Raw genomic sequence first — 25,563 nt, 5'->3', positions numbered from 1 at the left:
GGCTGGTGATCTTGGTTAAGTCTCTTCAGCGATGGAGGACCCAGTTTCCTTCTTCGTAAAAACGGCGTGATCATAGGGAAATAATGCACTAAGGTATAATAGTAAGTGCTTAATACAGTGGTTCCCGAGGTGTGATCTCCAGACCAGTAGCACCAGTACCACCTGGGAACTCCACAGAAATGCAAATTCTAGGGCCTCACCCCAGATTTACAGAATCAGAAACTCTATGGGGAGGACTAGGAAGCAATCTGTTTAAACAAGTCTTGGAGGTGATGAGGATTCATGCTCAAGTTTGAGAACCGCAGGGTTAATAGGTGGTAACTATTAGCAGTTGGTACTTGAGGCTGCAGAGACAACGAAAAACTCAGCTGGCTAAAGTTAAGCACTAAGGTGCCAGCAGCACCCACAGGGCTCTCAACTGCCTGGGTCCCCGCCCTCACTCCCGTCTCACTCAACAGGCCCCTCCGAGAGCGCTCGCTGACTGGTGGAGTTTCTGGTCGACATTCACCACCCACCCAACCGCAGAGCGCGTAAACTGAGAGGGGCGGAAGTAGGCGGGGCGAGAGCTGTGTGCCTATTGGCTACAGACCACGCCGCAGAGTGAGTGGGGCGGAGCTGCGCGTGCGCGGGGCCGAGGCGCGCCCCTGGCGGCCGTTGAAAAATGGCGACTGTGGCGGAGTTGAAGGCTGGTGAGTGCGAGCCGGGAGGCCTGCGCATGGGAAACGTCGGGCCATCATCTTGTGGAAAGGATGGGATGGGAGGAGAGAGCGCGGAACACAAGGGTTGGCGTTTGCAGGGGTTATTCTTCGGTGTGAGGGCCTGCGGGGAACGTCTGGCTGCTGTCCCGGCCTGTGCGCGGGGAGCTCTTATGGGGAAGACGTTGCCCACTGGCGAGTTTTAAACCAATTTGGAGCTGAAGGAGTTGCATAATCTTCAAGCATCTAAGAGGCCTATAGGCCTGCATCTTGGGCCCCTGGCGCATCTTATTGGACACTGCCGGGGGCTGGAGGGCTTGCTTGGACCGGTCTTGGCACTCAGGGCTGATGACTACAATTCCCACAACCCCTATTGGGTTAGGCACTGCCCTAAACAATTTGCTTAGTTGTCTCGTTGGATCCTTACAACAAGCTGTTAAGTAGCCCTCCCCCCCCGCCTTTTTTTTTTTTTTTTTAAAGATTGGGTCTCTCTGTCGCCCAGTCTGGAATGCAGTAGTGCGATCACAGCTCCCTGCAAGCTGGAACTCCGGGACCCCAGTGATCCTCCCACCTCAGCTTCCAAATCAGGTGGGAATACAGGCGCTCTTCACCATGCCCGGCTAATTTTTCTATTTTTTGTAGATACGGGGTCTTGCTGTATTGCCCAGGCTGATGTCGAACTCCTGGTCTCAAGCTGTCCTCCCACCTTGGCCCCCTCAAAGTGCTGGGATTACAGGCGTGAGCGCCTGGCCCGTTTTTCATCGGAAGAAACTAGAGGCAAAAAGTTTGGTGGCCAGGCCATTCTCCTGTCTTTTGAGGAAAAGATACTCTAAGCTAGTTACGTGCGAGTCATTGATGACGTTTGTACACTGTTTACTTTGAAGCAAATGTCCAGACAAGTAATAGTAATAATAGTTATCATTGAGCCTCATGTGTCAGGCACTACTCAGCCTGTGTGTTACCTGATTGAAACAACCCTATGGCCGTTTCATAGATTGGGAAACTGAGGTACTGAGAAGTGAAATAGCCCAAAGTGATTTCACTAGAAAGAGACACAGGGTGGGAACCTAGTTGTGATGCACCTGTTTGCCAGGTCTTAATCACTGAGTAATATTGCTGTCCAATAAATAAAACCAGTTCCAGTTTGCAGGGAACCCTGGGTTTAAACTAGTAATTCTTAGAGATTTTAGAGAGGAGACGTGTATAAAAGTGTGTATTTGGGGCACAGGGCTGGTGAACAGTCATAAAACAGCAGGCATGCGTCTGTCCATAAGAACAGACTTCACACGAATCTACAGATTGTGTTCCCAGGGAAATACACATCATATGTAATATTGCATGCATTTTCAGAGGATTTAAAGGTACACTTGGAATGAGCCAAGCACAGTGGCTCATGCCTGTAATCCTAACACTTTGGGAGGATTGCTTGAGCCCAGGAGTTTAAGAGCAGTCTGGCCAACATAGTGAGACCCCATCTTTATTAAAAAAAAAAAAAAAAAAAGCCAGGCATAGTGGCCTGTGCCTGTAGTCCCAGCTACCCCACAGGCTGAAGGAGGAAGATCGCTTGAGCCCAGGAGATAGAGGTGACAATGAGCTACAGTGGTGCCACGGCACTCCAGCCTGGGCAACAAAATGAGACCTTGTCTCAAAAAAAAAAAAATACAAATTAAAAAAAAAAAAGAAAAGGTACTCTTGAAATATAAGCGAGGTTAAAACCTTTCCGAAGAAGTTTTGATGGCCCAGTGTTCTAAGCATAATAGAGGGAAAGATAAAATGGTATGGACCTCCAAAAGGAACCCGGTGAAAACTTGTTTGCCAGCCAGTTACCTTATATTTTATGGGCTTTTACCTTTTTTAAGCACGATCACATTTTTCCTCCTTATTTGGTTCTATCTCTGAGAGGTAAAGCTCATTATTTTAGAGAAGGCAACTGAGGCATGGGTTGGTAATCCACCACTGAGGTGCTGATGAGACATGCTGGCTTTCCTGTTTCCACTGTCACTAATTCTCGTTTCTCTGCCCAGTTTGAGGCTGTCCTGTGTGTAATACAGAGTAGTTGGGACAGGATCCTTGCCAGTGGCAAAATCTCTCCATCTAATTTCCAAAGATGGAATTAGAGAATAGGGGTTCAGTTATGATTCTAAGAGTACAATAAGGCTGTACCTTCCTTTTATGGGCCTGTGACAAAGTCTGATTGGGTGATAACTGTACTTAACCTATTTGCAAGAAGGTTGAAAGGATGCTTTAAAAATGAAAGAAAGGTCAAAAGTCAGTAAAGAGTGTATCTCTTTAGTCATATGATCCAGGGTTATTGTTGATGTTATTTATTGAAGCTTAGAAAGATCTTACGTCCATACTGACTTGGATAAGCTCCTGGGCTCTCTTTATGGATTTCTGTTACTGTGGTGTACTTATTTGGTGCCTTTGGCAAGGTGCAGAACAGTGTTAAACTACATTGATTTCCCAGCAGTATACAGCAATGTATTATAATCCTCCTAGGTGACTCCTACTGAGCTCTTGCTATGTTCTTGGCTCTGTGGATGAGATATGTTCATTCTCTGAAGTTGTCATTTAGCTGGTAGGAACTCTTTGAAAATAGAAAGTTCCAGATCAGTACAAGGGATGGTGCCAATTCAGTCCTAAGATCCCCATTATCTATGCAAAATATGTACAGGCAAATCCCATGATCATAACTACTTTGTCATGGTGACTCTGGCTAATCAGTAAGTTAGGTTTACATTCTGCATACACATCCCTGACTCCTTAAGATGGCATTGATATAGTCACGTGCTAGATTTCTAACTAGGCTTAACATTTCAGAATCCTGCTGTTCTAAGGAATTAACTCATAGTTGTCTTTAAAACAACAAAGAGGCCAGCAGGCATGGTAGCTCACACCTGTAATCCCAGTACTTTGGGAGGCTGAGGCGGGCAGATCACGAGGTGAGGAGATGGAGACCATCCTGGCCAACATAGTAAAACCCTGTCTCTACTAAAAATACAAAAATTAGCTGGGCGTGGTGGGGCACACCTGTAATCCCAGCTATTCAGGAGGCTGAGGCAGGAGAATCACTTGAACCGGGGAGCCTGGAGATTGCAGTGAGCCGAGATCGTGCCACTGCACTCCAACCTGGCGAGATTGTCTCAAAACAACAACGAAAAACCCAAAACAGCTTTTCACTCCCTAAAGGGTTCTGGATTATCAAAGGTTTGTGTTTTTTTTTTTTGGTTGGTTGGTTGGTAAGTTGGTTGTTTTAGACGGAGTCTCTCTCTTTGCCCAGGCTGGAGTGCAGTGGCACCATCTTGGCTCACTGCAACTTCTGCCTCCCAGGTTCAAGCAATTCTCCTGCCTCAGCCTCCCAAGTTGCTGGGACTACAGGCGCCCGCCACCACACCTGGCTAATTTTTTGTATTTTTAGTAGAGACGGGGTTTCACCTTGTTAGCCAGGATGGTCTCAATCTCCTGACGTGATCCGCCCGCCTCGGCCTCCCAAAGTGCTGGGTTACAGGCATGAGCCACCATGCCCTGCCATCAAAGGTTTTTACACAGTAACCCAACAGACTTCTTTTATGGAATATAGTTGTGTTCTTTAATCATCTTTCTAGACCAGAGGTTGTTATGACAAGCAGAACTTGTGTGCAGTGGCAGACACTCTTGAAAATATATGAGAGACAGGGGCTTAAGTTCAGGTCCAAGTAAGCAACTGTAATTCTACCCCCCACCTTTTCCCCTCACTAAAGAATTATGTATTGGCCGGGCACCGTGGCTCATGCCTGTAATCCCAGCACTTTGGGAGGCCAAGGTGGGTGGATCACGAGATCAGGAGATTGAGACCATCCTGGCCAACATGGTGAAACCCCGTCTCTACTAAAAATACAAAAAAGAATTAGTTGGGCATGGTGGCACGTGCCTGTAGTCCCAACTACTCGGGAGGCTGAGGCAGGAGAATTGCTTGAACCTGGGAGTCAGAGGTTGCAGTGAGCTGAGATCACCACCACTGCACTCTAGCCTGGGCGAAAGAGAGACTCTGTCTCAAAAAAAAAAAAAAAAAAAAAAAGAATATGTATTAGACTGGCCGGGTGCGGTGGCTCATGCCTGTAATCCCAGCACTTTGGGGGGCCGAGGTGGGTGGATCATGAGGTCAGGAGATTGAGACCATCCTGGCCAACATGGTGAAACCCCGTCTCTACTAAAAATACAAAAAAGAATTAGTTGGGCATGGTGGCACGTGCCTGTAGTCCCAACTACTCGGGAGGCTGAGGCAGGAGAATTGCTTGAACCTGGGAGTCAGAGGTTGCAGTGAGCTGAGATCACCACCACTGCACTCTAGCCTGGGCGAAAGAGAGACTCTGTCTCAAAAAAAAAAAAAAAAAAAAAAGAATATGTATTAGACTGGCCGGGTGCGGTGGCTCATGCCTGTAATCCCAGCACTTTGGGGGGCCGAGGTGGGTGGATCATGAGGTCAGGAGATCGAGACCATCCTGGCTGACACAGCAAAACCCCGTCTCTACTGGAAAAAAAAAAAATTCAAAAAATTAGCCGGGCGTGGTGGCAGGTGCCTGTAGTCCCAGCTACTCGGGAGGCTGAGGCAGGAGAATGGTATGAACTCGGGAGGCGGAGCTTGCAGTGAGCCGAGACGCACCACTGCACTCCAGCCTGAGCGACAGAGCGAGACTCCTCAAAAAAAAAGAGTATGTGTTAGACTACAGCCCCTGACAATGCTGTTGAGGTAGGAATAAACTTGAATTTGCTCAAATATATTAAGATTAAATCAATGCAACATGAGAACTGTATTTTTTAGTATAAACGTGGCTGGTGGTAGTTAGTGTAATTGTTTAATAATTTGTTACAATGTTTAGATTGAGAGCTGCTTTTGTACCATTTACCTTTTCAACATTTCTTTTCAAAATATGCCTAAGAATGATAAATTTACTCTGTAACCGAAGCCTTAATATTTTATATCAAACAGTTTTAAAGGACACCTTGGAAAAAAAGGGGGTATTAGGGCATTTAAAAGCAAGGATCCGAGCTGAAGTTTTCAATGCCCTAGATGATGACCGTGAACCCCGACCATCATTGTCTCATGAAAACCTTCTAATTAATGAATTAATTCGGGAGTATTTAGAATTCAACAAATATAAGTATACAGCATCTGTCCTCATAGCAGGTAAGTGGTTATTGTTTATCACATAAAATCTGTTTCTCCCCTTTCCCCAATTCTCAGAAAGTGTTTATCCTAGAAATCTAATTATTTTACCAAACAGTGCCATCTGGGTGACTGGGACACAAAAGTCACATGGGCTCTTTCTGTAACTTAAACAAATTCTCACAAGGGAAAATACATAACTTAATAATCACTTAAAGTAGGCATATATTTGGAAAAATCATCTATAATTCCTGGTACTAAGAATAAGCAATTGTTGACTTTTTGTCCTGTTTGCCACCAGTTTTTTCCTGTGTATTAGGCTTTGAAAATATACGCTGATTAAATATATTATTTATTAAGAAATAGGCTGGGTGGGTGGCTCACACCTGTAATCTCAGTGCTTCGGGAGGCTGAGGCAAGAAGATTACTTGAGCCCCGGAGTTCAAGACCAGCCTGGGCAACACAGGGAGACCCCATCTCTGCAAAAGAATTTTTTAAAATTAGCCATGCATGGTGGCACGTGTCTGTAGTCCTAGTTGAGGCTGAGTGGGGGCCCAGGGAGTGGGGGGATCATGTGAGCCCATGTGCTCTGGGCTGCAGTGAGCCATGATCGCATCACTGCACTCCAGTCTGGGCAACAGAGAGAGACCCTGTCTCTTTTTTCTTTTTCCAGAGACAGAATCTCGCTCTGTTGCACAGGCTGGACTACAGTGGTGTGATCATGGGTTATTGCAACTTTGACCTCCCGGGCTCAAGCAGTCTTCCTGCGCCAGTCTCCTGAGTAGCTGGGACCACAGGTGCATCCCTCCACGCCCAGCTAAATGTTTTATTTATAGAGGTGAGCTCTCACTATGTTGCCCAGCCTGGTATTGAACTCCTGGGCTCAGGTGATCCACCTATCTCAGACTCCCAAAATGCTGGGATTACAAGCATGAGCCACTGCACCCAGCCCCTGTGTTGTTTTTTTTTTTTTTTTTTTTTGAGATGGAGTCTCACTCTATCGCAGTCTCAGCTCTCTGCAACCTCCACCTCCTGGGTTCAAGCAGTTTTCCTGCCTCAGCCTCCCAAGGAGCTGGAACTACAGGTGTGTGCTAGCACACCCGGCAAATTTTTGTATTTTTTTAGTAGAGACGAGGTTTCACCATATTGGACAGGCTGGTCCAACTCCTGTCTCTTAAAAAAAAAAAAACTCTCCCTCTCTATATATAGGTATGTAGATATCTGTGTGTGTGTGTGTATGTGTCTGTGTGTATATATCTATCTATCTATATATATATAAAATGGAGATAAAACTTTGAAGTGTTACTACTATGTAGTGGTTAGGTATATTTACAAATGTATGTATCTAAAAGCATGATATTTTTAAAGGACTAGGCATTATATTAGGTTATTCTTGGATTGCTATAAAGAAACACCTGAGACTGGGTAATTTATGAAGAAAAGAGGGGGTTTTTTGTTTTTTTTTTAGACAGAGTCTTGCTCTGTCACCCAGGCTGGAGTGCAGTGGCGCAATCTTGGCTCACTGCAACCTCTGCCTCCTGGGTTCAAGTGATTCTCCTGCCTCAGCCTCCCAAGTAGCTAGGACTACAGGCACGTGCCACCACGCCCGGCTAATTTTTTGTATTTTTAGTAGAGACAGGGTTTCACCTTGTTAGCCAGGATGGTCTCAATCTCCTGACCTCGTGATCCGCCCGCCTCGGCCTCCCAAAGTATTGGGATTACAAGTGTGAGCCACTGCGCCCGATTGAAGAAAAGAGGTTTACTTGGCTCACGGTTCTGCAGACTGTACAAGCATGGTGCTAGCATCTGCTCAGCTTCTGGGAGGCCTCAGGGAGCTTTTACTCACTGCAGCAAGCATGTTACATGGTGAAAGCAGGGGCCAAGTGTGGGGAAGGTTAGTGCCACACACTTTTAAATGACCAGATCTCATGAGAACCCACTCACTGTGGTAAGGACAGCACCAAGCTATGGGGGATCCACCCCCACGACCCATACTACTCCCGCCAGGTCCCACTTCCAACACTGGGGAGTGCATTTCAACATGAGATTTGGGCAGGGACAAATATCCAGACTCTATCAGCGGGGAAACTCCAAACTCATCCTAGTGGTAGGAGGCAGAGAATGATATTGGGGGTTGGCGGTCGGCAGTTGAAGATAAATTTCCTTTATCTGTTGAATTTTATTTCTTAAGAAACAAAATTTTTCTTCAAGTGTAATAGTTATTGAGTGGTGAGAATATTTTTAACACCTTCTGCTGACTTTTTAAATGTCTTCTCTCAAAAAAGTGAGGAGAGACTGGATATAAATAAGTCAGAATCCTGGTTACTCCTGGACTTGGTGGGGTGGGAGATGAAGTTGGGGCGTGGTCCAAGGCACCCTAATGTACATCATCGGATTCCCTTGCTTCAGGTTCTGTCTCTGCTTTGACTACTTCATGCCTCAGAGATGTGCCTCAGCAAAGAAATGAGGCCAGGAGGTAGATTTTGCAAGACAGAGTGAATTCTTTGTGAAGTTAGAATTTTTCATTACAGATCTTTTATTTAATATTAAACATACATCTTAACTACATAAAGACTCATGATTTTTATTGGTTTAAGGATCTTTGATATCAGCATCTCTACTTTCATTAGTTTGTTATAGATGGCTGTATGATACCAGTTACACCCAGAAAAGAAGAAATTATGAAAATATCTGTTAGGGACTTGGGCTTCACTAGAATGAAATATAGTGACAGTAGTCAAGTTTTCATATTAAATGTTTTGGCTTTTTTTAAAAAACTGGGATATAATTTACATACAATAAAATTTACCTTTTCAACTGTACAGTTCTATAGCTTTAGTCAAATGCCTGCAGTTGTGTAATTACTACCAGATCACAATCAAGATATCACCAGCCTTTTTGGCATCAGGGACCGGTTTCGTGGAAGACAATTTTTCCATGGCCCTGGGAGGATGGTTCCGGATGATTCAAGCATACTACATTTATTGCGCATTTTATTTCTATGATTACATTATAATATATAATGAAATAATTATATAACTCACCATAATGTAGAATCATTGGGAGCCCTGAGCCTGTTTTCCTGCAACTACATGATCCCATCTGGGGGTGATGGGAGGCAGTGAGAGATCATCAGGCATTAGATTCTCATAAGAAGTGTGCAACCCAGATCCCTCGCATGTGCAGTTCACAACAGGGTTCACGCTCCTATGAGAATCTAATGCCGCCAACAGGAGGCAGAGCTCAGGCAGTGATGCAAGGGATGGGCAGCAGCTGTAAACACAGATCAAGCTTCGCTCACTTGCTTGGCCACTGCTCACCTCCTGCTGTGCGACCCGGTTTCTGATCTGTGGCCCAGGAGTTGGGGACCCCCGCTATAGATGGAACCATTCAGGATGTAGCCTTTTGAGTCTGCCTCTTTTCACTTAGTATAATACATTCAAGATTCAGCCATGTTTGTTTTCCTTTGAACACTGTTCTATTGTGTGGCTGTGCTAGTTTACTCATCTATTACCAGTTGATGGGCATTGAGTTGTTTCTAGTTTTAGCAATTAGGAATCAAGCTGCCATAAACATTTACATACAGGTGTTTGTGAGAACATAAGTTTTCTTTAGTCGTGGGTAGAAAGGTAAGAGTGGGATTGCTGGGTTGTGTGGTTAAGTGCATGCTCACCTTTATGAGAAAACTGCTCAACTGTTTTCCAAAGTGGCTGTACCATTGTGCTTTCCCACCAGCAAAGTGTGCAAGTTCCAGTTGCCCCACTGGGGTTAATTTTAATTTTAATTTTTATTTATAATTATTGTTACCAATTGGATATTCTTTTCAAAAATAACTTATTGGTAAACAGACTTCTAAAATTTAGTATTATAATTGGGATATAGAAACGATATTTTCCCAACCAAACACTGGGGAATTTAAAAATTGAATTTATGTTAAACTGTATTAAGACATGCATTTAACAAAAGAGATATTTTGAAAGTCATAAAATCACAGGCAATTTCATCTGTCTTGGTATGTGTTGTCATCATTCTTCCAAAATCTGAAAAGTGTATGTCTGGTAAATGTGATTCTTTTCAAAATCTTACTTGCTTTTTAGTTTAATAGGCTCAGTGTTCTCATGAATTTCTTCCAGAATCTGGTCAACCTGTCGTTCCATTGGACAGACAGTTTCTCATCCGTGAACTAAATGCATTTGAAGAATCAAAGGATAATACAATGTAAGAATTTTTTTTTAAAGAAGTTTCCAAATATTGTATTAGAGTCATAATTGCACCATGGTGGTTTTACTTCATTTTAATTCAAGTATTTGTTCAGATCTAGTGTGTGTCAAACATTGTACTAAATCCAGGGTGTGTAGCAGTGGACAAGTCAGATGAGGTCGGTGTTTGCTGAAGCTAAATTTCCATGGCCTCAGAGTGACTAAGCATCTTCTTTCTGGGGTTAGCTCCTTTTGACTTCTTGATCCTTTGTCTTTCTAAGGCTTTGTTCTTTTTTTTTAAAATTTATAATTTCAACTTTTATTTGTATTTTCAAATTATTTTTGTAGAGATAAGGCCTCACATTATTGCCCAGGCTGGTCTTGAACTCCTGACCTCAAGTGATCTTCCTGCCTTGGCCTCCCAAAGTAGTAGGGTTGCAGGCGTAAGCCCCCCATGGCTGGCCTCTGAGACTTCGCCTTGTCAGTTGTTTTCTTCATATTTAACTCTTCCTTCACTTCAACTTAGGAATGTACTCAGATCTCTCCTCTCCTGAAAAAAAACAAAAAAAACAAAAAAACAACCTATGAACTTCCAACCCTCAGCTTCTGCTTGAATTCCTTTTTCTATCAAGATGACTGAATCAGCCCACTGCTTTCGTTACTATTACTCTCTCCTTTGCCCTCCATGCACCTCCTCTCACTAGCTATGCTCTTGAAAAGGAGGATGACCACTTTCTAGTTTTCTTAGGTTTTTTCTATTTCAGTGTTTCTTAAACTTTTTCAGGAGGGTTCCTGTATGGCCAAAAAAAAAAAAAAAAGTACATAGGAAACCTGAGAACATAGCTTAAAGCAGCCTTTTTTAAAAAATCTAGAACTTCCTTTGAAGCCTTATGTTTTCTTATCCTAGAAGGTCTTAAGGCCAGGTGAGGTGTCTCATGCCTGTGATGCCAGCACTTTGGAAGGCTGAAGTAGATGGATCACTTAAGCTCAGGAGTTCAAGACCAGCCTGGGCAACATGGGGAAACCCCATGTTTAGCCAGACGTGGTGGCTCATGCCTGTAATCCCAGCACTTCAGAGGCTGAGGCAGGTGGATTACCTGAGGTCAGGAGTTCAAGACCAGCCTGGCCAACATGGTGAAACCCCATCTCTACTGAAAATACAAAAAGATTAGCCAGGCATGGTGGCGTGTGCCTATAGTCCCAGCTACTAGGGAGGCTCAGGCATGAGAATTGCTTTAACCTGGGCAGCAGAGGTTGCAGTGAGCCAAGATCATACCACTGTATTCTAGCCTAGGTGACAGAACCAGACCCTGCCTCAAAAAAAAAAAAAAAAAAAAAAGTTCTTAAAAGTTGTTTGCTTTACCGTACAAATGTTTTAAATGACATTCCAGTTAAATTTAACTCTCCCACAAATCCTTGTGTAAAATTAATGTTCCAGGATCATATACTACCTTTGTCATTGTGTGTATAGTGAAGTCCCAGTTGCTTAGCATAGCATTTTAGGCCTCTATCTTTCTACCCCATCTGTTGTTGAATCTGCTTACACCTGATTTCTGATTGTGCCCTGAAGACATTTTGCAACTTTATGCTGCTTTGCCTTGTAAACCATTCCCTTATCCCAGAAGTCCTAGATCACCTTTCTCCCTCTTAACTTCTATTGGAGCATTTTCCTTTCTGTTGGCCCTGTTCAGATAGTAACTCCTTTATGACAGTTTCCTTTTTCTCTTCCCCTCATCTTCCCGTGTTTCTTTTTCTTTTTCTTTTTTTTTTTTTTTCCTTTTTTTGAGATAGGGTCTCTCTCAGTTGCCCATGCTGGAGTGCAGTGGCCCCATCTCAGCTCACTGCAATCTCCTCCCGGGATTCTCCTGCCTCAACCTCCTGAGTAGCTAGGATTACAGGTGTGCACCACCATGCCCAGCTAATTTTTTTTTCATATTTTTTAGTAGAGATATGGGGTTCCACCATATTGGCCAGGCTGGTCTTGAACTCCTGGCCTCAAGTGATCTGCCCACCTCCACCTCCCAAAATGCTGTGGGTTTTATTTTGTTTGTGTTTTCAAGGCGGGGTTTCACTCTGTTGCCCAGGTCTCTAGAGTGCAGCGGCTTGATCATGGCTTACTGCAGCCTTGAACTCCTGGGCTCAAGCGATCCTCCCACCTCAGCCTCCCATGTAGCTGGAATTATAGGCATGTACCAGCATGCACCATCATGCCTGGCTAATTTTGTATTTTTTGTAGAGATGGTGTTTTACCACGTTAGCCAGGCTGGTCTCCAATTCCTCGGCTCAAGTTATCCACCTGCCTTGGTTTTCTAAAGTGTTGGGATTACAGGCATGAGCCACTGCACCTGGTGACAAGTGTTTTGAAAAGTATTAAAACTGTGTAATTGAGAACGGTGGGAAAAATAATTGGGGGAATCTAAGTGTGACTTAGGATGAGCAGTGAGGTATTACATGGTTTAATACAAGACAGTATTTTACATTTAGCAGTTGATGGAAATAAGCAATGATTTTACTCCTACTGGCTTCTTGGTAGCTTTTGAGATACCTACTTCAGATGGAAGTATTAAGAAGTTTGTGCTTGCTTTAGCAGCACATATACTAAAATTGGAGCAGTACAGAGATTAGCATGGCCCTGGCAAAGGGATGACATGCAAGTTCGTGAAACGTTTCATATGTTTTAAAAAAAGAAGGCTGGGCCCGGTGGCTCACGCCTGTAATCCCAGCACTTTGGGAGGCTGAGGCAGGCAGATCACAAGGTCAGGAGATTGAGACCATCCTGACTAACACGGTGAAACCCGTATCTACTAAATATACAAAAAATTAGCCAGGCAAGGTGGTGGGTGCCTGTAGTCCCAGCTACTCCTGAGGCTGAGGCAAGAGAATGGCATCAACCCAGGAGGCGGAGCTTGCAGTGAGCTAAGATCGTGCCACTGCACTCCAGGCTGGGTGACAGAGCGAGACTCCGTCTCAAAAAAAAAAAAAAAAAAAAAAAAGTTGCTGAAACAGCTTTAGTTTTTAAAAGTTAGGTAACTTCTTTATGTCCTTGTTTCTCACGGTTCAGTGATTGGCATTCACAAAGTTTGCCATAGTCACATATTACTCATTTACTTACAGATCTACAGTGTTGCATCTAAAACCATTGAGGCCAGATATATGTTTGAAAATCCAAACGTTTTCAGGTTTTAAAATGACATGCCTGTAGTCCTAGCTACTTAGGAGGGTGAGGCAAGAAGATTGCTTAAATCCTGGAGATCGAGGCTGCAGTGAGCCATGATCTTGCTGCTGCACTCCAGTGTGGGCCACACAGCAAGAGTTCAATTCTTTTTTTTTTTTTTTTTTGAGATGGAGTCTCGCTCTTGTCATCCAGGCTGGAGTGCAGTGGCGCGATCTCGGCCCACTGCAACCGCCGCCTCCCAGGTTCAAGCGATTCTCCTGCCTCAGCTTCCCAAGTAGCTGGGACTGCAGATGCGTGCCACCACGCCTGGCTAATTTTTTGTATTTTTAGTAGAGACAGGGTTTCACCATTTTAGCCAGGATGGCCTCCATCTCCTGACCTCATGATCCATCTGCCTCGGCCTCCCAAAGTGCTGAGATTACGGGTGTGAGCCATCACGCCTAACCCGAGACTTCAATTCTTTTTTTTTTTTTTTTTTGAGACGGAGTCTGGCTCTGCCGCCCAGGCTGGAGTGCAGTGGCTGGATCTCAGCTCACTGCAAGCTCCGCCTCCCGGGTTCACGCCATTCTCCTGCCTCAGCCTCCCGAGTAGCTGGGACTACAGGCGCCGCCACCTCGCCTGGCTAGTTTTTTTTGTATTTTTTAAAGTAGAGACGGGGTTTCACCGTGTCAGCCAGGATGGTCTCGATCTCCTGACCTCGTGATCCGCCCGTCTCGGCCTCCCAAAGTGCTGGGATTACAGGCTTGAGCCACCACGCCCGGCCGAGACTTCAATTCTTTAAAAAAAATAAAGTAATATGGTACATATGCCAAATACTATATATATGTGCTAGGGAGTCCTGAAGTAGTGTTCAACAATCACGTTAATTTTTTTTTTTTTGAGATGGAGTTTTGCTCTTGTCGCCCAGGCTGGAGTGCAATGACACGATCTCGGCTGACCGCAACCTCTGCCTCCTAGGTTCAGGCAACTCTCCTGCCTCAGCCTCCTGAGTAGCTGGGATTACAGGCATGGGCCACCACACCCGGCTAATTTTGTGTTTTTAGATAGGGGGTTTCTCCACGTTGGTCAGGCTGGTCTTGAACTTCTGACCTCAGGTGATCCTCCTACCTCGGCCTCCCAAAGCGCTGGGATTACAGGCATAAGCCACCGCACCCAGCACATTAATATTTTCACACAAAGTAAGATAAAGTCTGTAATAGCCTTGTTAGGTCAACCCTTGCCATCTGATGATTTTTTTTGCCAGATATATGAAGAAAGTCCAGTTTTCAGAATTTTGCATTTCAGAATTACAGGCAAGGTATTGTGAGGACGCACTTTTCTTTAAATTATCTTTTTGAAACGTATTTTTAAAAATAAACCTTAATCCATGAATTTGCACGTTGCCTCTCCCTCCTGGACTCAAGCGATCCTCCCATCTCAGCCTGCCCGTAGCTGGGACCACAGGTGCATATTTCCTTGTGTGGCTAATTTAAAATCAAATTGCTGTAGAGCTAGGGGACTCACTGTGTTGTTCGGGCTGTCTCAAACTCCTGCTTAAGGTCAGGCTGGCCCCCCAAAGTCCTGGGATTACAGGCCTGAGCCCCCATATCCAACCCAAAATTTAATCACAAGTAAATTTTATTGACTATCAATTTAAAAAATAAAATTTTCAACATTTAAAAATCATCTTGAACCAATTAACACTTTGGGGAAGATTAAAGTAAACGAAGAGACCTGTTTTATATTACTAGGTGATGCTTTCATAAGAGTTGAGGCATCTTATTAAATAAAGAAACTTACTTTCCTGGTTTCCTTGTTGCATGGAAAAATTGGTATGATATTATTCCAGAATTTGGTGGCTTAAAACAACAACATAGATTATTTGTGGGATATTTGGGGATTTGGGATCGGCTTAGTCACGTAAGTCTAGCTCAGGCTGCCCCGTGAGGTTGTAGTCAAGATGCCAGCCAGGGTTGTAGTCTGAAGCCTTGAATGCGGCTAAACTATCAGCTTGCAGACTCATAATAATATTGACAGGCGGCCTCAGTTTCTTATCGCATGTACCTTTCTGGGGCTGCTGAAGTGTCCTGAGGCATCTGACTTCTCCCAAAGGCAGCAATCCAAGAGAGAAAGCAAGGAGGAAGCTGCAATACCATTACCACATGACCTCTGAAGTCAGCCTTCTGCCAATTAGAAGTGAGTTCAGCTCACACTCAAAGGGAGGGCAATGAGAAGGGAGTGTCATACTGTAAACCATTATACCAGCTAGTAAACAGATACATATCTCAAAAAATAAATCCTCCCCACAAATATATACACCTGCTATGTACCCACAAAAATTAAAAATAAAAAAGATTAAATCCTTTTAATTATATTTTCAAATATGAGATTGGAAACAAAGGAAAACATTTCTGTTGTACCACTCTTTATTGTCAGCAGAGCAGCTTTCCTTTATGCAAGAGTACTAATAGAAACCCCCAGGCAGCACATTGTAAGGAAAAGAATATGGGATTTGGGGTTCAAGGGTAAACTTTATTTACTGTCTGAGGGAATCTAGCAAATCTCCTGGCTGTGGTTTTCTCCTTTATAAATTGCAGTTGATGATTTTGACATTACATGATGAGGATCAGAAGAGAAGAGGTATGTGTTCTGTAAACTATAAAGAAGATTTTAAAATGTTAGGTAATATAAATATTAATCTAAATAAATGTTAGCTACACAGGAGCTAACATTTACGTACTATTTCATATGTGCCAGGCACAGTAAAAAACACTTGACATTTATTAACTCATTTAGTGCATAACAGCCCTGTAAGGGAGGGATGGTGCTTATCCTAATTTGTAAAGGAAGAAACACTTATGAGGCTGGAGAGGTTAAGAATCTTACAGAGTCCCACAGCTAGCAAATGGCAAAGCCAGGATTTGAACCCAGGTCACCTGGCTCTCAGGACCTAAGACTTTTTCAGGGCAAGGACTTATTAATCAAGAGGTGTTTATTGAATACCTGTTGTGTATTAGATGGGGTTAGGTGTTGGGAAATAGTCAACTGGACTTTGGAGTTTAAAAGATAAATTCCTGTGGATTAATAGAAATTATATTTCAGTGTAGATGAAATTTAAGTTGTTAACATGTTTTCTCTGGGTTTTAAAATTGTCGTGAAATTAAGTGGTACTCTGAAATTTAAAAGTACGAACAGTTTGCAGTTTGGATAATAATCATGCAGCTTTTTCAAGTCTAGTGAATCACTTGGTCATTTTGATGTCAGAGGTTACCTTTTAAAGAATAAATGTTTTAAGTTTTTCCTGTTCACGCAGATTGGTTACTTTTGGTTTTGTTTTGTTTTCTTCCTGCTATAGACCTCTTTTATATGGGATTTTAGCCCATTTCTTGCGTGGAACTAAGGATGGCATGCAGAATACATTTCTGAAAGGGCCTTCACTTCAGCCTTCAGACCCAAGTCTTGGCAGACACCCTAGTAGAAGAAAGCCAATGGGTATGAGTTTTCTGAGATACATCATTTAGCGGTCAGCAAATATATTTTCTTCCTATATATTTTTCTTTGGAGTCTTTACTGAGCTTTTGAGTCATAGTTTAATTCTGCTTATATCTAATATGGTTAGCCTGTGTTACTCCAAGAAACAATGCTTTTTGGAAAGAATCTTGGGCAGGGAAGGGTGGGAGGCATAACTGGGCAGAATTCTTAGATGTAATTTCTTTATAGAAGTATTGAAAACTCCGGGCCAGGCACCGTAGCTCATGCCTGTAATCCCAGCACTTTGGGATGCCGAGGCAGGTGGATTGCTTGAGGCCAGGAGTTTGAGACTAGCCTAAGTGACATGGTGAAACCCCATCTCTCTTTTTTTTTTTAATTAAAAAATTACATTAATTAAATTTTTTAAAAAAATAAAAAAGTATTGAAAACTCCAATTTTCATGTAAATTCTTAGTCTTTGGAGCAGCTTAGATCCTTAGTATACTGAATAAATAGCTTTTTATTAAGTAATCTTTTTTTTTTTCCTCTCCATGACTGCAAAATAAAAGGTAAGATTGCTAAATACAGATAGAGAAGTCATTTACATTTTTAGGACACTGTTTATGTTAGAGTGGAAGTTACCTACAAGTTACAGATTCTTAGGAGAATGGCCCACATTTCTTTCAGATTGCCTGTGTTTTAAATGAGCTTTTAGTAGCTTTTAAATTTTTATGTATTTTTTTGAGACAGGGTCTCACTCTGTCGCCCGACTAGAGTGCAGTGGTGCGATCATAGCTCACCGTAACCTTGAACTGCGGGGCTCAAGCAATCCTCTCACCTTCTTGCCTCGTCCTCCCAAGTAGCTAGGACTTCAGGCACCATACCCAGCTAATTTTTAACTTTTGTAGAGATGGAAGTCTCACTATGTTCACTGGACTGGTCTTGAACTGGGTCTTAAGTGATTTCCCACCACGGCCTCTCAGAGTGTTGGGGTTACAGGCATGAGCCTGTACCTGGCCCTCATTTTGATTATCCCAGCAATGGGATCCCATTTTCACCATTTGAAATGAGCGGGTTATAGCTCAGTGTTTGCAGTTGTGGTAGAGAGCTGATCGACTTTTTTTTTTTTTTTTTGAGATGGAGTCTCGCTCTGTTGCCCAGGCTGGAGTGCAGTGGCGTGATCTCGTCTCACTGCAAGCTCTGCCTCCTGGGTTCACTCCATTCCCCTGCCTCAGCCTTCCGAGTAACTGGGACTACAGGCGCCTGCCACCACACCCAGCTAATTTTTTGTATTTTTTGTAGAGACAGGGTTTCACCGTGTTAGTCAGGATGATCTTGATCTCCTGACCTCGTGATCTATCTGCCTCAGCCTCCCAAAGTGCTGGGATTACAAGCGTGAGCCACCGCGCCCAGCCGAGAGCTGATCGATTTTTAAGGACAGTTAAAGGTGGGGTTTAGGCTGCCAATTATCAGAATAAATGTAAATCTTGAATGTTGACACAAACTTTTAGGAAATGCCTAAAATGTGGATTGCCTTTGTAGTTTCCTAAACTGCTATGACCAGTAGTGACCATGTTAGATGTTTGGTGTCTCTTGAGGTCTGAAAGTCAACAGTGAATCAGGATAACCTCTTTTGGAGGTGGTTTCTGACTGCACTAGGAGATATCTTTCTATATATCTTAGAATTCTGAACTGGATGGAACGTTGGGAAATAAGTCATTCCCACCTACTTATTTTACAGTTGAGAAAACCTTAAGAAGGTTCCAATACTAAGAGGTTAAGTAACTCATCTGAGGCCTATAGCAGATAATTAGTAGCAGAATCAGCACATTTGATTGCTATTCCCGTATACCTTTCCACATGTAGATTATGGAGAAGTTTTCCAAATTCTCTTCTTAGGGATGGGTAAGGAACTGACATTACTGCCTACTAATTGGCAAGTATTTAATGAGCAAAATAAAACATTAATTGGGCAAGTAAATGAGTAAATCTCTAAATTTTTTAAATAGTAAAAAGTTCCCTTTAATTTTCCTTTTTTCTTTCTTGCCTCTCCCTAACTCCTCAATTCTCCCTTTTTATAGAAGGTATCCCTGTTAGCAGTTTGCAGGGTGTTCTTTGGGACTCATTTCTATTTTATTTTATTTATTTTATTTTTATTTTTATTTTAGATGGACTCTCACTCTGTCACCCCGGCTGGAGTGCAATGGCACTATCTTGCTCACTGCAACCTCCGCCTCCCAGTTTCAAGCGATTCTCCTGCCTCCCAAGTAGCTGGGACTGAAAGCATGTGCTACCACACCCACCCTAATTTTTGTATTTTTAGTAGAGATGGGGTTTCACTGTGTTGGCCAGGCTGGTCTCCAACTCATGATCTCAGGCGATCCACCCACCTTGGCCTCCCAAGGTACTGGGATTACAGGTGTGAGCCACTGCACCTGCCCATGCCCAGCCCCTTCAGGACTCATTTCTGTGTATTTAAATAAGTATGCATTGTTATGGTGCACGTTATCCTGTAATTTGCTTTTTTTCACTTGTTGATACATGTAGATCTCATTTTTAACTTTGTTTCATATTCCAGAGTATTGTTATAATCATCCTTTTTTTAATTTTAGAGATGAGGTCTTACTCTGTCATCCAGGTTGGAGTGCAGTGGCACAATCATGGCTCACTGTAGCCTCAAACTCCTTGGCTCAGTCTTTCCACATCAGCATCCCAAGTAGCCAGGACTATAGGGGCGCACCACCACACCTCGCTTATTTTTAAATTTTTTGCAGTCAGGGTATTATCATGTTGCCCAGGCTAGTCTCCCACCTTATAATCACTCTTAATGTAGTTTTAAATATTTTGCTTTTACAGTATTTTGATGTAACATTGTACTTTGTCCACACATTTAAGTATTGTCCACACATTACAGTATTGTGATGTAACATTGTATCTTTGTCTATACGTTTCTCTTGTGTGGATGCCTAAAGTAGAGTTGTTGGTTCAAAGGATATGCATATTTAAAAATATAGTAGATATTGTCTAATTCCCCTCCAAAAAGGCTTTATCAGTCTATATGCTTACGAAGAATATATGACAATATGGGTTTCTGAGTTCAGTTGTCACCAGTGGATATTGTACACCTTAACACTTCTTAACACAGCAACCCCAAGTCATTAATACTATCAGTCCTGTAAAGAAAAATAACCACTTGAGAAATAACTTTCTGGTTTTTAAGTTTCATAATCAGCCTCGTTAATACTCACGGCTCATGACTAGTAAGAAAGTTATAAAGAACACTATTTCCTAACCAGTTTCTGTTCTTTTGAGATGAAAGCGGTAGATTACGCATACACCATAGGGCTGGAGGGAGGGAGGGAAAGAGACACACAGACACACGCCCCCTACACCACTAAAGTGCCAGGAACATCAGAGTCGAGTTCAAGTCAGTAAAGCCACCTTGCGTGCCTGTTCTGTGGAAAGCTCTGTAGACAGCTCAGAAATGAGGATGACTGCTGAATGAATTGGGAAAGAACAATGATTTTGCACATTATTTTCTTGGTCATCAAAAATTTTTTTGACACAACCTCTTTGTGTAGTGCCTTGAAAGTTGTCAGCCAAAATTGCATCGTTTCAGTAACACACTTAAGCATTCCATTTACTTTCTCAACTCTAGCTCACTGTCTCCAGAACTCTTATTTGACAGCATTGAAAAGGTTGTGAAGATACTAAAATCCTTATTCTCTACATCACAGCACCTTATCTCCACAGAAGCTCATTCAACGGAAATATCAAACCCTGAAAGTAAATTGGCTTTTATTTGAAAGTTCAGGCCAGGCCACGGCAGCTCACCCCTGTAATCCCAGCACCTTAGGAGGCTGAGGTGGGTGGATCACCTGAGGTTAGGAGTTCGAGACAAGCCTAGCCAAGTGAAACCCCGTCTCTACTAAAAATACAAAAATTAGCTGGATGTGATGGTGTGCGCCTGTAGTCCCAGCTACTTAGGAGGCTGAGGCAGGAGAATCGCTTGAACCCGGGAGGCAGAGGTTGCAGTGAGTAGAGATTGCGCCACTGTACTCCAGCCTAGGCGACAGAGCGAGACTCCATCTCAAAAAAAAAAGGAAAGAAAGAAGTAAGTCCAAGTCATGCCAAGATGAAAAAGTGCTTCTCTCATCCAAGTTTTCAGTGCTGAAAAAAAAATGAAGAGGGTTTATGTAGGCACACCCACATTTGAAATGACAGCCTATGCATTTGTACTGCTGCTGTTAGTGCTTGTAATCTCGGAGGCAAAGTAGTTTTTGCTATTCAGTAAATTTTATATATATATATATATATACACACACACACACACACTTTTTTTTTCCTTTTTTTGTTTTTAAGAGATAGGGTCTCACTCTGTCACCCAGGCTGGAGTGCAGTGACACAATCATGGCTCTCTGCAGCCTTGACCTCACAGGCCCAGGTGATCCTCCCACCTCAGCCTCCCAAGTAGCTGGGACTACAGCTGGGACTACATGCCTGGGGAAGATTTTTATTGTAAATGAATGACCAGATTTTTATAATAGAGACAATCACCAGCTTAACTTTATTGCACATCTATCAAGCATAATAGACTTTATTTTTTATAACACTTTTCTAGAAGACCTAAAATTGTTGCCTTCTGAGGAAATTGTTAATTTATTTCTGTCCAGCAAAGTTACCTAAAATAAAGGAAGAGAGAGTTCCATCTGTTATTCAGACCCTTAAAGTAGTATTGGCACTGAGAATAATCAGCTGAGAACTAATAAAGCGTGTGTATAATCACATTGTAGAATTAGAAAATCCAGTAGGTGTTATGGTGATAAAATTGCATTTTCTAGCAGTTTATCTAAATTTGTGTGTATATTTTTTCCTATTACCAAAATTGTTGCAAGAAAGATGTTTTGTCAGTGGTAGAAAGTGTTTGGGGTTCATATATTCTCAGGAATCTAGTTTTTGCATTGCATTTTTGTTGCATTAGGATATTAAGTCTCCACATTCTTTTTTTTTTTTTTTTTTTTTCAAGACAGAGTCTCGCTCTGTCGCCCAGGCTGGAGTGCAGTGGCACGATCTCAGCTCACTACAACCTCCACTTCCTGGGTTCAAGCGATTCTCCTGCGTCAGCCTCCCGAGTAGCTGGGATTATAGGCGCCCACCACCATGCCTGGCTAATTTTTGTATTTTTAGTAGAGACGGGGTCTCTAACTCCTGACCTCAGGCAATCCTATTTGAAGTGCTTTTCATTGTGTTGTAATTGAAGAGCTTTGGCAACCCTCAAAATGCTGATTGAACACCTTGTCCTTTCTTGCAAATTTCATTCCTTACATGTAAGAGAGAGGTTTGTAACTACTTAGGCATGGGTTTACTGCAGGTTGTACTAAAAAAAAAAGTCAAGAAACACTTTTGAATAATTAGAGTCCCTAATGCCAGACATTTCTGATTTCTTTTTTTTGTTTTTTTCTGAGACCGAGTTCCACTCTTGTCCCCCAGGCTGGAGTGCAATGGCACGATCTTGGCTCACTGCAACTTCCACCTCCCGGGTTCCAGCGATTCTCCTGCCTCAGCCTCCTGAGTAGCTGGGATTATAGGCGCCTGCCATCGTGCCTGACTAATTTTTGTATTTTTAGGAGAGACAGGGTTTCACCATGTTGGCCAGACTAGTCTGTAACTCTTGAGACCTCAGGTAATCCACCCACCTCGGCCTCCCAAAGTGCTAGGATTACAGGCCTGAGCCACCACACCTGGCCTCTGATTTCTTCAATAGTGTTTAAAAAATAATGAGTTTTTTTCATTGTCCTAAACCATCTAAAGAACTCATAGAATATTGAATATGTAACATCCTAAACTGTTTGTAGCTGTGTCTACCTATCTGCCTGTTTTGACTTAGGATAAGTATTAACATTGGTTTCTGTGCATTTCAGATGAGCACCTAAGAAAGGAGGAGCGGAAAAGTACTAACATTGAAGATCTTCATGTTTCTCAGGCAGTAAACAGATAATGCTTTGTTTGGGGTATCTTTTATCTTAAAATTGTATTATTAAATAACTTATTTATTGTTCCAGTGTCACCAAAATGCACCACTAATATTTGTAGAAATTTGACTTTCTACAATACACCCCTCATGTTTAACTACATTTGTGAATAAAAGCTAACTCTGTCATCTAGCTTATTGGATTTGACTTGAAAAAAAGAAGTATTGATTTTAGGAAGTATTTTTTGTTTCTTGAGGCAGAGTCTCGCTCTGTCACCCAGGCTGGAGTGCAGTGGCATGATCTCAGCTCACTGCAATCTCCGCCTCCCAGATTCAAGTGATTCTCCTGCCTCAGCCTCCCATGTAGCTGGGACAACAGGCCTGTGCCACCACACCGGACTAGTTTTTGTATTTTTACTAGAGATGGGGTTTCACCATGCTTGCCAGGCTGGTCTCGAACTCCTGACCTCAAGTGATCTGCATGCCTCAGCCTCCCAAAGTGCTGGGATTACAGGCGTGAGCCACCGAGCCCAGCCCTTTAGGAAGTATTGTAAAGGCCCTTAAAGTTTGTAAGGAAATGAAAGGGCTTTGTATTACCTTTTCAATAGGCAACAACATACTTTTTCTTTCCTTAGACTATTTTGGCTTACTGGAAGATTTAATTAAAAGGTAGAGGGGAAGTAAGTTTGCTGTAATAATTTTTCTGTAAAGAAAACAAAGAGTTTATTTTATTAGATAAAGAATGTGAAGTAAGCATGAAGAGACAGGCTTTGGGGGAAATACCAGAAAGTGATTTTTCAAAGATGGCATTGTTTAACCTCCGTGTGGCCCTGGGTTGTGCAATCACACATGAGCCAGAAGAGGGCCAGCCCCCAACTCGTTTGGGCTCGGAAACGCTTATCAAACATCAGTTTCTATTCTTGGGATAGAAAAGTAGTATGTGCTATCTCTAATACGCTACTTTGATATTTATTAAGGAAGTTTTTATAGTGTAGTGTCCACAGGCTCATTTCGTTGAAAACAGCTGACTATGATGGTAGACAGCTCCTGATTGGCAAAAGTTCGATGGTGTATTCAGAACTAAATTTTGCCTGCGCACCTGTACACTGACAACATTTGCTTAAAGGTTTTCCATGGAGAGGAGTGGTAAGAGCTGTAGTTAGCAAAATTGACACCCTCTTTAGGATGTCAATTCTGTGCTGCTTTGCAAATTGTTGAAACTTTTGATTTTCTGTTTGACGATGCTAGTCAGTGTTCACTTCTTACAGCTTAGCCAAGAATTTTTATCTAAATGCAGAAGTTTATTAATGAAATCCACTTAAACTATACACAACATTTCAAGAGGCCCTGTTGGTAAAATTATATATGGATGCAGAAGTATTGCAAGAGTCCATTTTCCAGTTTTAAATCTGTAATATCTGATTACAATGATGAATTCCGTTGTATTGTATGTGCGAATATAAATATCTGAATTCTCCCGGGGGACTTGGTTTTCGTCCAAGGATGTTGGCAGTAGGCACTTAGTTTACCTCAGGAATTGCAATCATGTAAGACTAGATTTGGAAAAAATGCCGGAGTATATAATTTTGGATACTGATATAAAATCATCAAGATGGAAGTTAAACAGAATTGTCACATGTAGTCCATAGCACTTTTGTATGCATTATTCTGTAATTTGTACTGAGGCAACTTTTTATACTTTCAATGTATCATGTAATAAAAAAAAAAATAAGTCACTTTGGTGCAAAGGGTGTTTATATCACTGTTCTCTCATCAAAAGACCCACATCAAAAACAAAAGAATGATTGGAGATGGCTGCCAGGCTGTCCGTTGGGATTTTCAGAAGCTTCGCCATTGAGGGGTGGGGGCCGGGGGACTTTCCTGCCGTCTGCACATGTTTATAGGAAGGAAGAAAAAGCGCAGAGGACAAGCCAACTCTTCTTACAAATGTGTTATATTAAGTACCTTACTTGTGGGTTTCTTGGAATTGTTGGGAGAAGTTATCTTCTAGAGTTGCTAGAGAAGTTTTAGGAGAAAACTTGGATTTACACAAAAACAGGTTGGGAATGGGAACTGAAGAGGGATTTAGGAAGTATACGACTTGGGTGATCTAAAACCTCATAGCAGGAGCAGAGGTGGCTTTTGAAGGAGATAAATTTAAGCTTAGCATATATGCTTGCACAGAACAAACTAATAGCCTTATAATGATGTGCAAGAACACATTTGTATATCACTCACATACCTTTATGATTATGTAGAATTTGATGTGTTCTTTTAAAACCAAGTGTACATGAAAGATGAACATTTGTGAGAATATGCCTTTAAAGGCATTTGGGACAATGCTTCCCAGCCACTTGGTACTTGATTTTTTGGTAACAACCACGATTCGAGGATTGCGTGGTATTCAGCAATCTTTTAAAAATAGAAGTGAAATTAAACTACTGGCCGGGCGCAGTGGCTCACGCCTGTAATCCCAGCACTTTGGGAGGCCGAAGCGGGTGGATCACCTGAGGTCAGGAGTTTGAGACCAGCCTGACCAATATGATGAAACCCCGTCTCTACTAAAAATCAAAGAATTATCTGGGTGTGGTGGTGGGCGCCTGTAATCCCAGCTACTCGGGAGGCTGAGACAGGAGAATCACTTGAACCCTGGAGGCAGGGGTTGCAGTGAGCCAAGATCGCGCCATTGCACTCCAGCCTGGGCAACAAGAGCGAAATTCCGTCTCAAAAACAGTTACCTTTAGGCTGGTCGCGGTGGCTCACGCCTGTAATCCCAGCACTTTGGAAGGCGAAGGCAGGCGTATCACCTGAGGTCAGGAGTTCAAACTGACCAACATGGCAAAACCCTATCTCTACTAAAAATAACAAACTTAGCCAGGCGTGGTGGCGTGCGCCTGTAATCCCAGCTACTGGGGAGGCTGAGGCAGG

At 42.7% G+C, this 25,563-nt stretch overlaps 1 protein-coding gene, 1 long non-coding RNA gene and 1 other non-coding gene across 13 annotated transcripts; all 3 read left to right on the top strand.

Annotated features, from left to right (window-relative positions):
• The first annotated feature begins 633 nt into the window (after window positions 1-633).
• On the top strand, window positions 634-24,371 carry CEP20 (centrosomal protein 20). Of its 11 annotated transcripts, none has more exons than XR_013412359.1 (6): window positions 634-689; window positions 5,665-5,862; window positions 9,975-10,059; window positions 16,550-16,686; window positions 22,586-22,857; window positions 23,136-24,371. XR_013412359.1 is itself a non-coding variant. In XM_077987176.1 (6 exons), exons 1-6 carry the CDS (start codon window positions 662-664, stop codon window positions 22,660-22,662), a joined length of 597 nt encoding a protein of 198 aa, XP_077843302.1. In that variant the 5' UTR covers window positions 634-661; the 3' UTR covers window positions 22,663-24,371. The 11 variants fall into 11 exon arrangements, 6 of the variants coding, with proteins under 6 accessions (XP_077843302.1, XP_001109724.3, XP_077843303.1 ...); XR_013412357.1 differs by having other exon boundaries at window positions 23,126-24,371; XR_013412356.1 differs by having other exon boundaries at window positions 23,057-24,371.
• Window positions 1,175-2,388, top strand: LOC144338364 (uncharacterized). Its single transcript, XR_013412389.1, has 2 exons — window positions 1,175-1,283; window positions 1,418-2,388. It is a non-coding gene; the product is annotated as an uncharacterized LOC144338364 (long non-coding RNA).
• LOC114674562 (U6 spliceosomal RNA) lies at window positions 12,615-12,718 on the top strand. The gene has a single exon (XR_003725707.1). It is a non-coding gene; the product is annotated as a U6 spliceosomal RNA (small nuclear RNA).
• Window positions 24,372-25,563: the final 1,192 nt, after the last annotated feature.

The sequence above is a fragment of the Macaca mulatta genome, chromosome 20 (genome assembly GCF_049350105.2).
Source record: "Macaca mulatta isolate MMU2019108-1 chromosome 20, T2T-MMU8v2.0, whole genome shotgun sequence".
NCBI classification, from domain to species: domain Eukaryota; kingdom Metazoa; phylum Chordata; class Mammalia; order Primates; family Cercopithecidae; genus Macaca; species Macaca mulatta.
This window is presented reverse-complemented; position numbering and strand designations above follow the sequence as displayed.

What these genes read in the sequence shown, in the direction of transcription:
- CEP20 (XM_077987176.1), top strand. Translation starts at nt 662, where the DNA reads ATGGCGACTGTGGCGGAGTTGAAGGCTG. An exon ending in AGCATCTGTCCTCATAGCAG is followed by an intron (nt 5,863 to 6,853) that starts GTAAGTGGTTAT and finishes TCGCAGTCTCAG; the next exon opens with CTCTCTGCAACCTCCACCTC. An exon ending in CCAAGGAGCTGGAACTACAG is followed by an intron (nt 6,926 to 9,974) that starts GTGTGTGCTAGC and finishes AATTTCTTCCAG; the next exon opens with AATCTGGTCAACCTGTCGTT.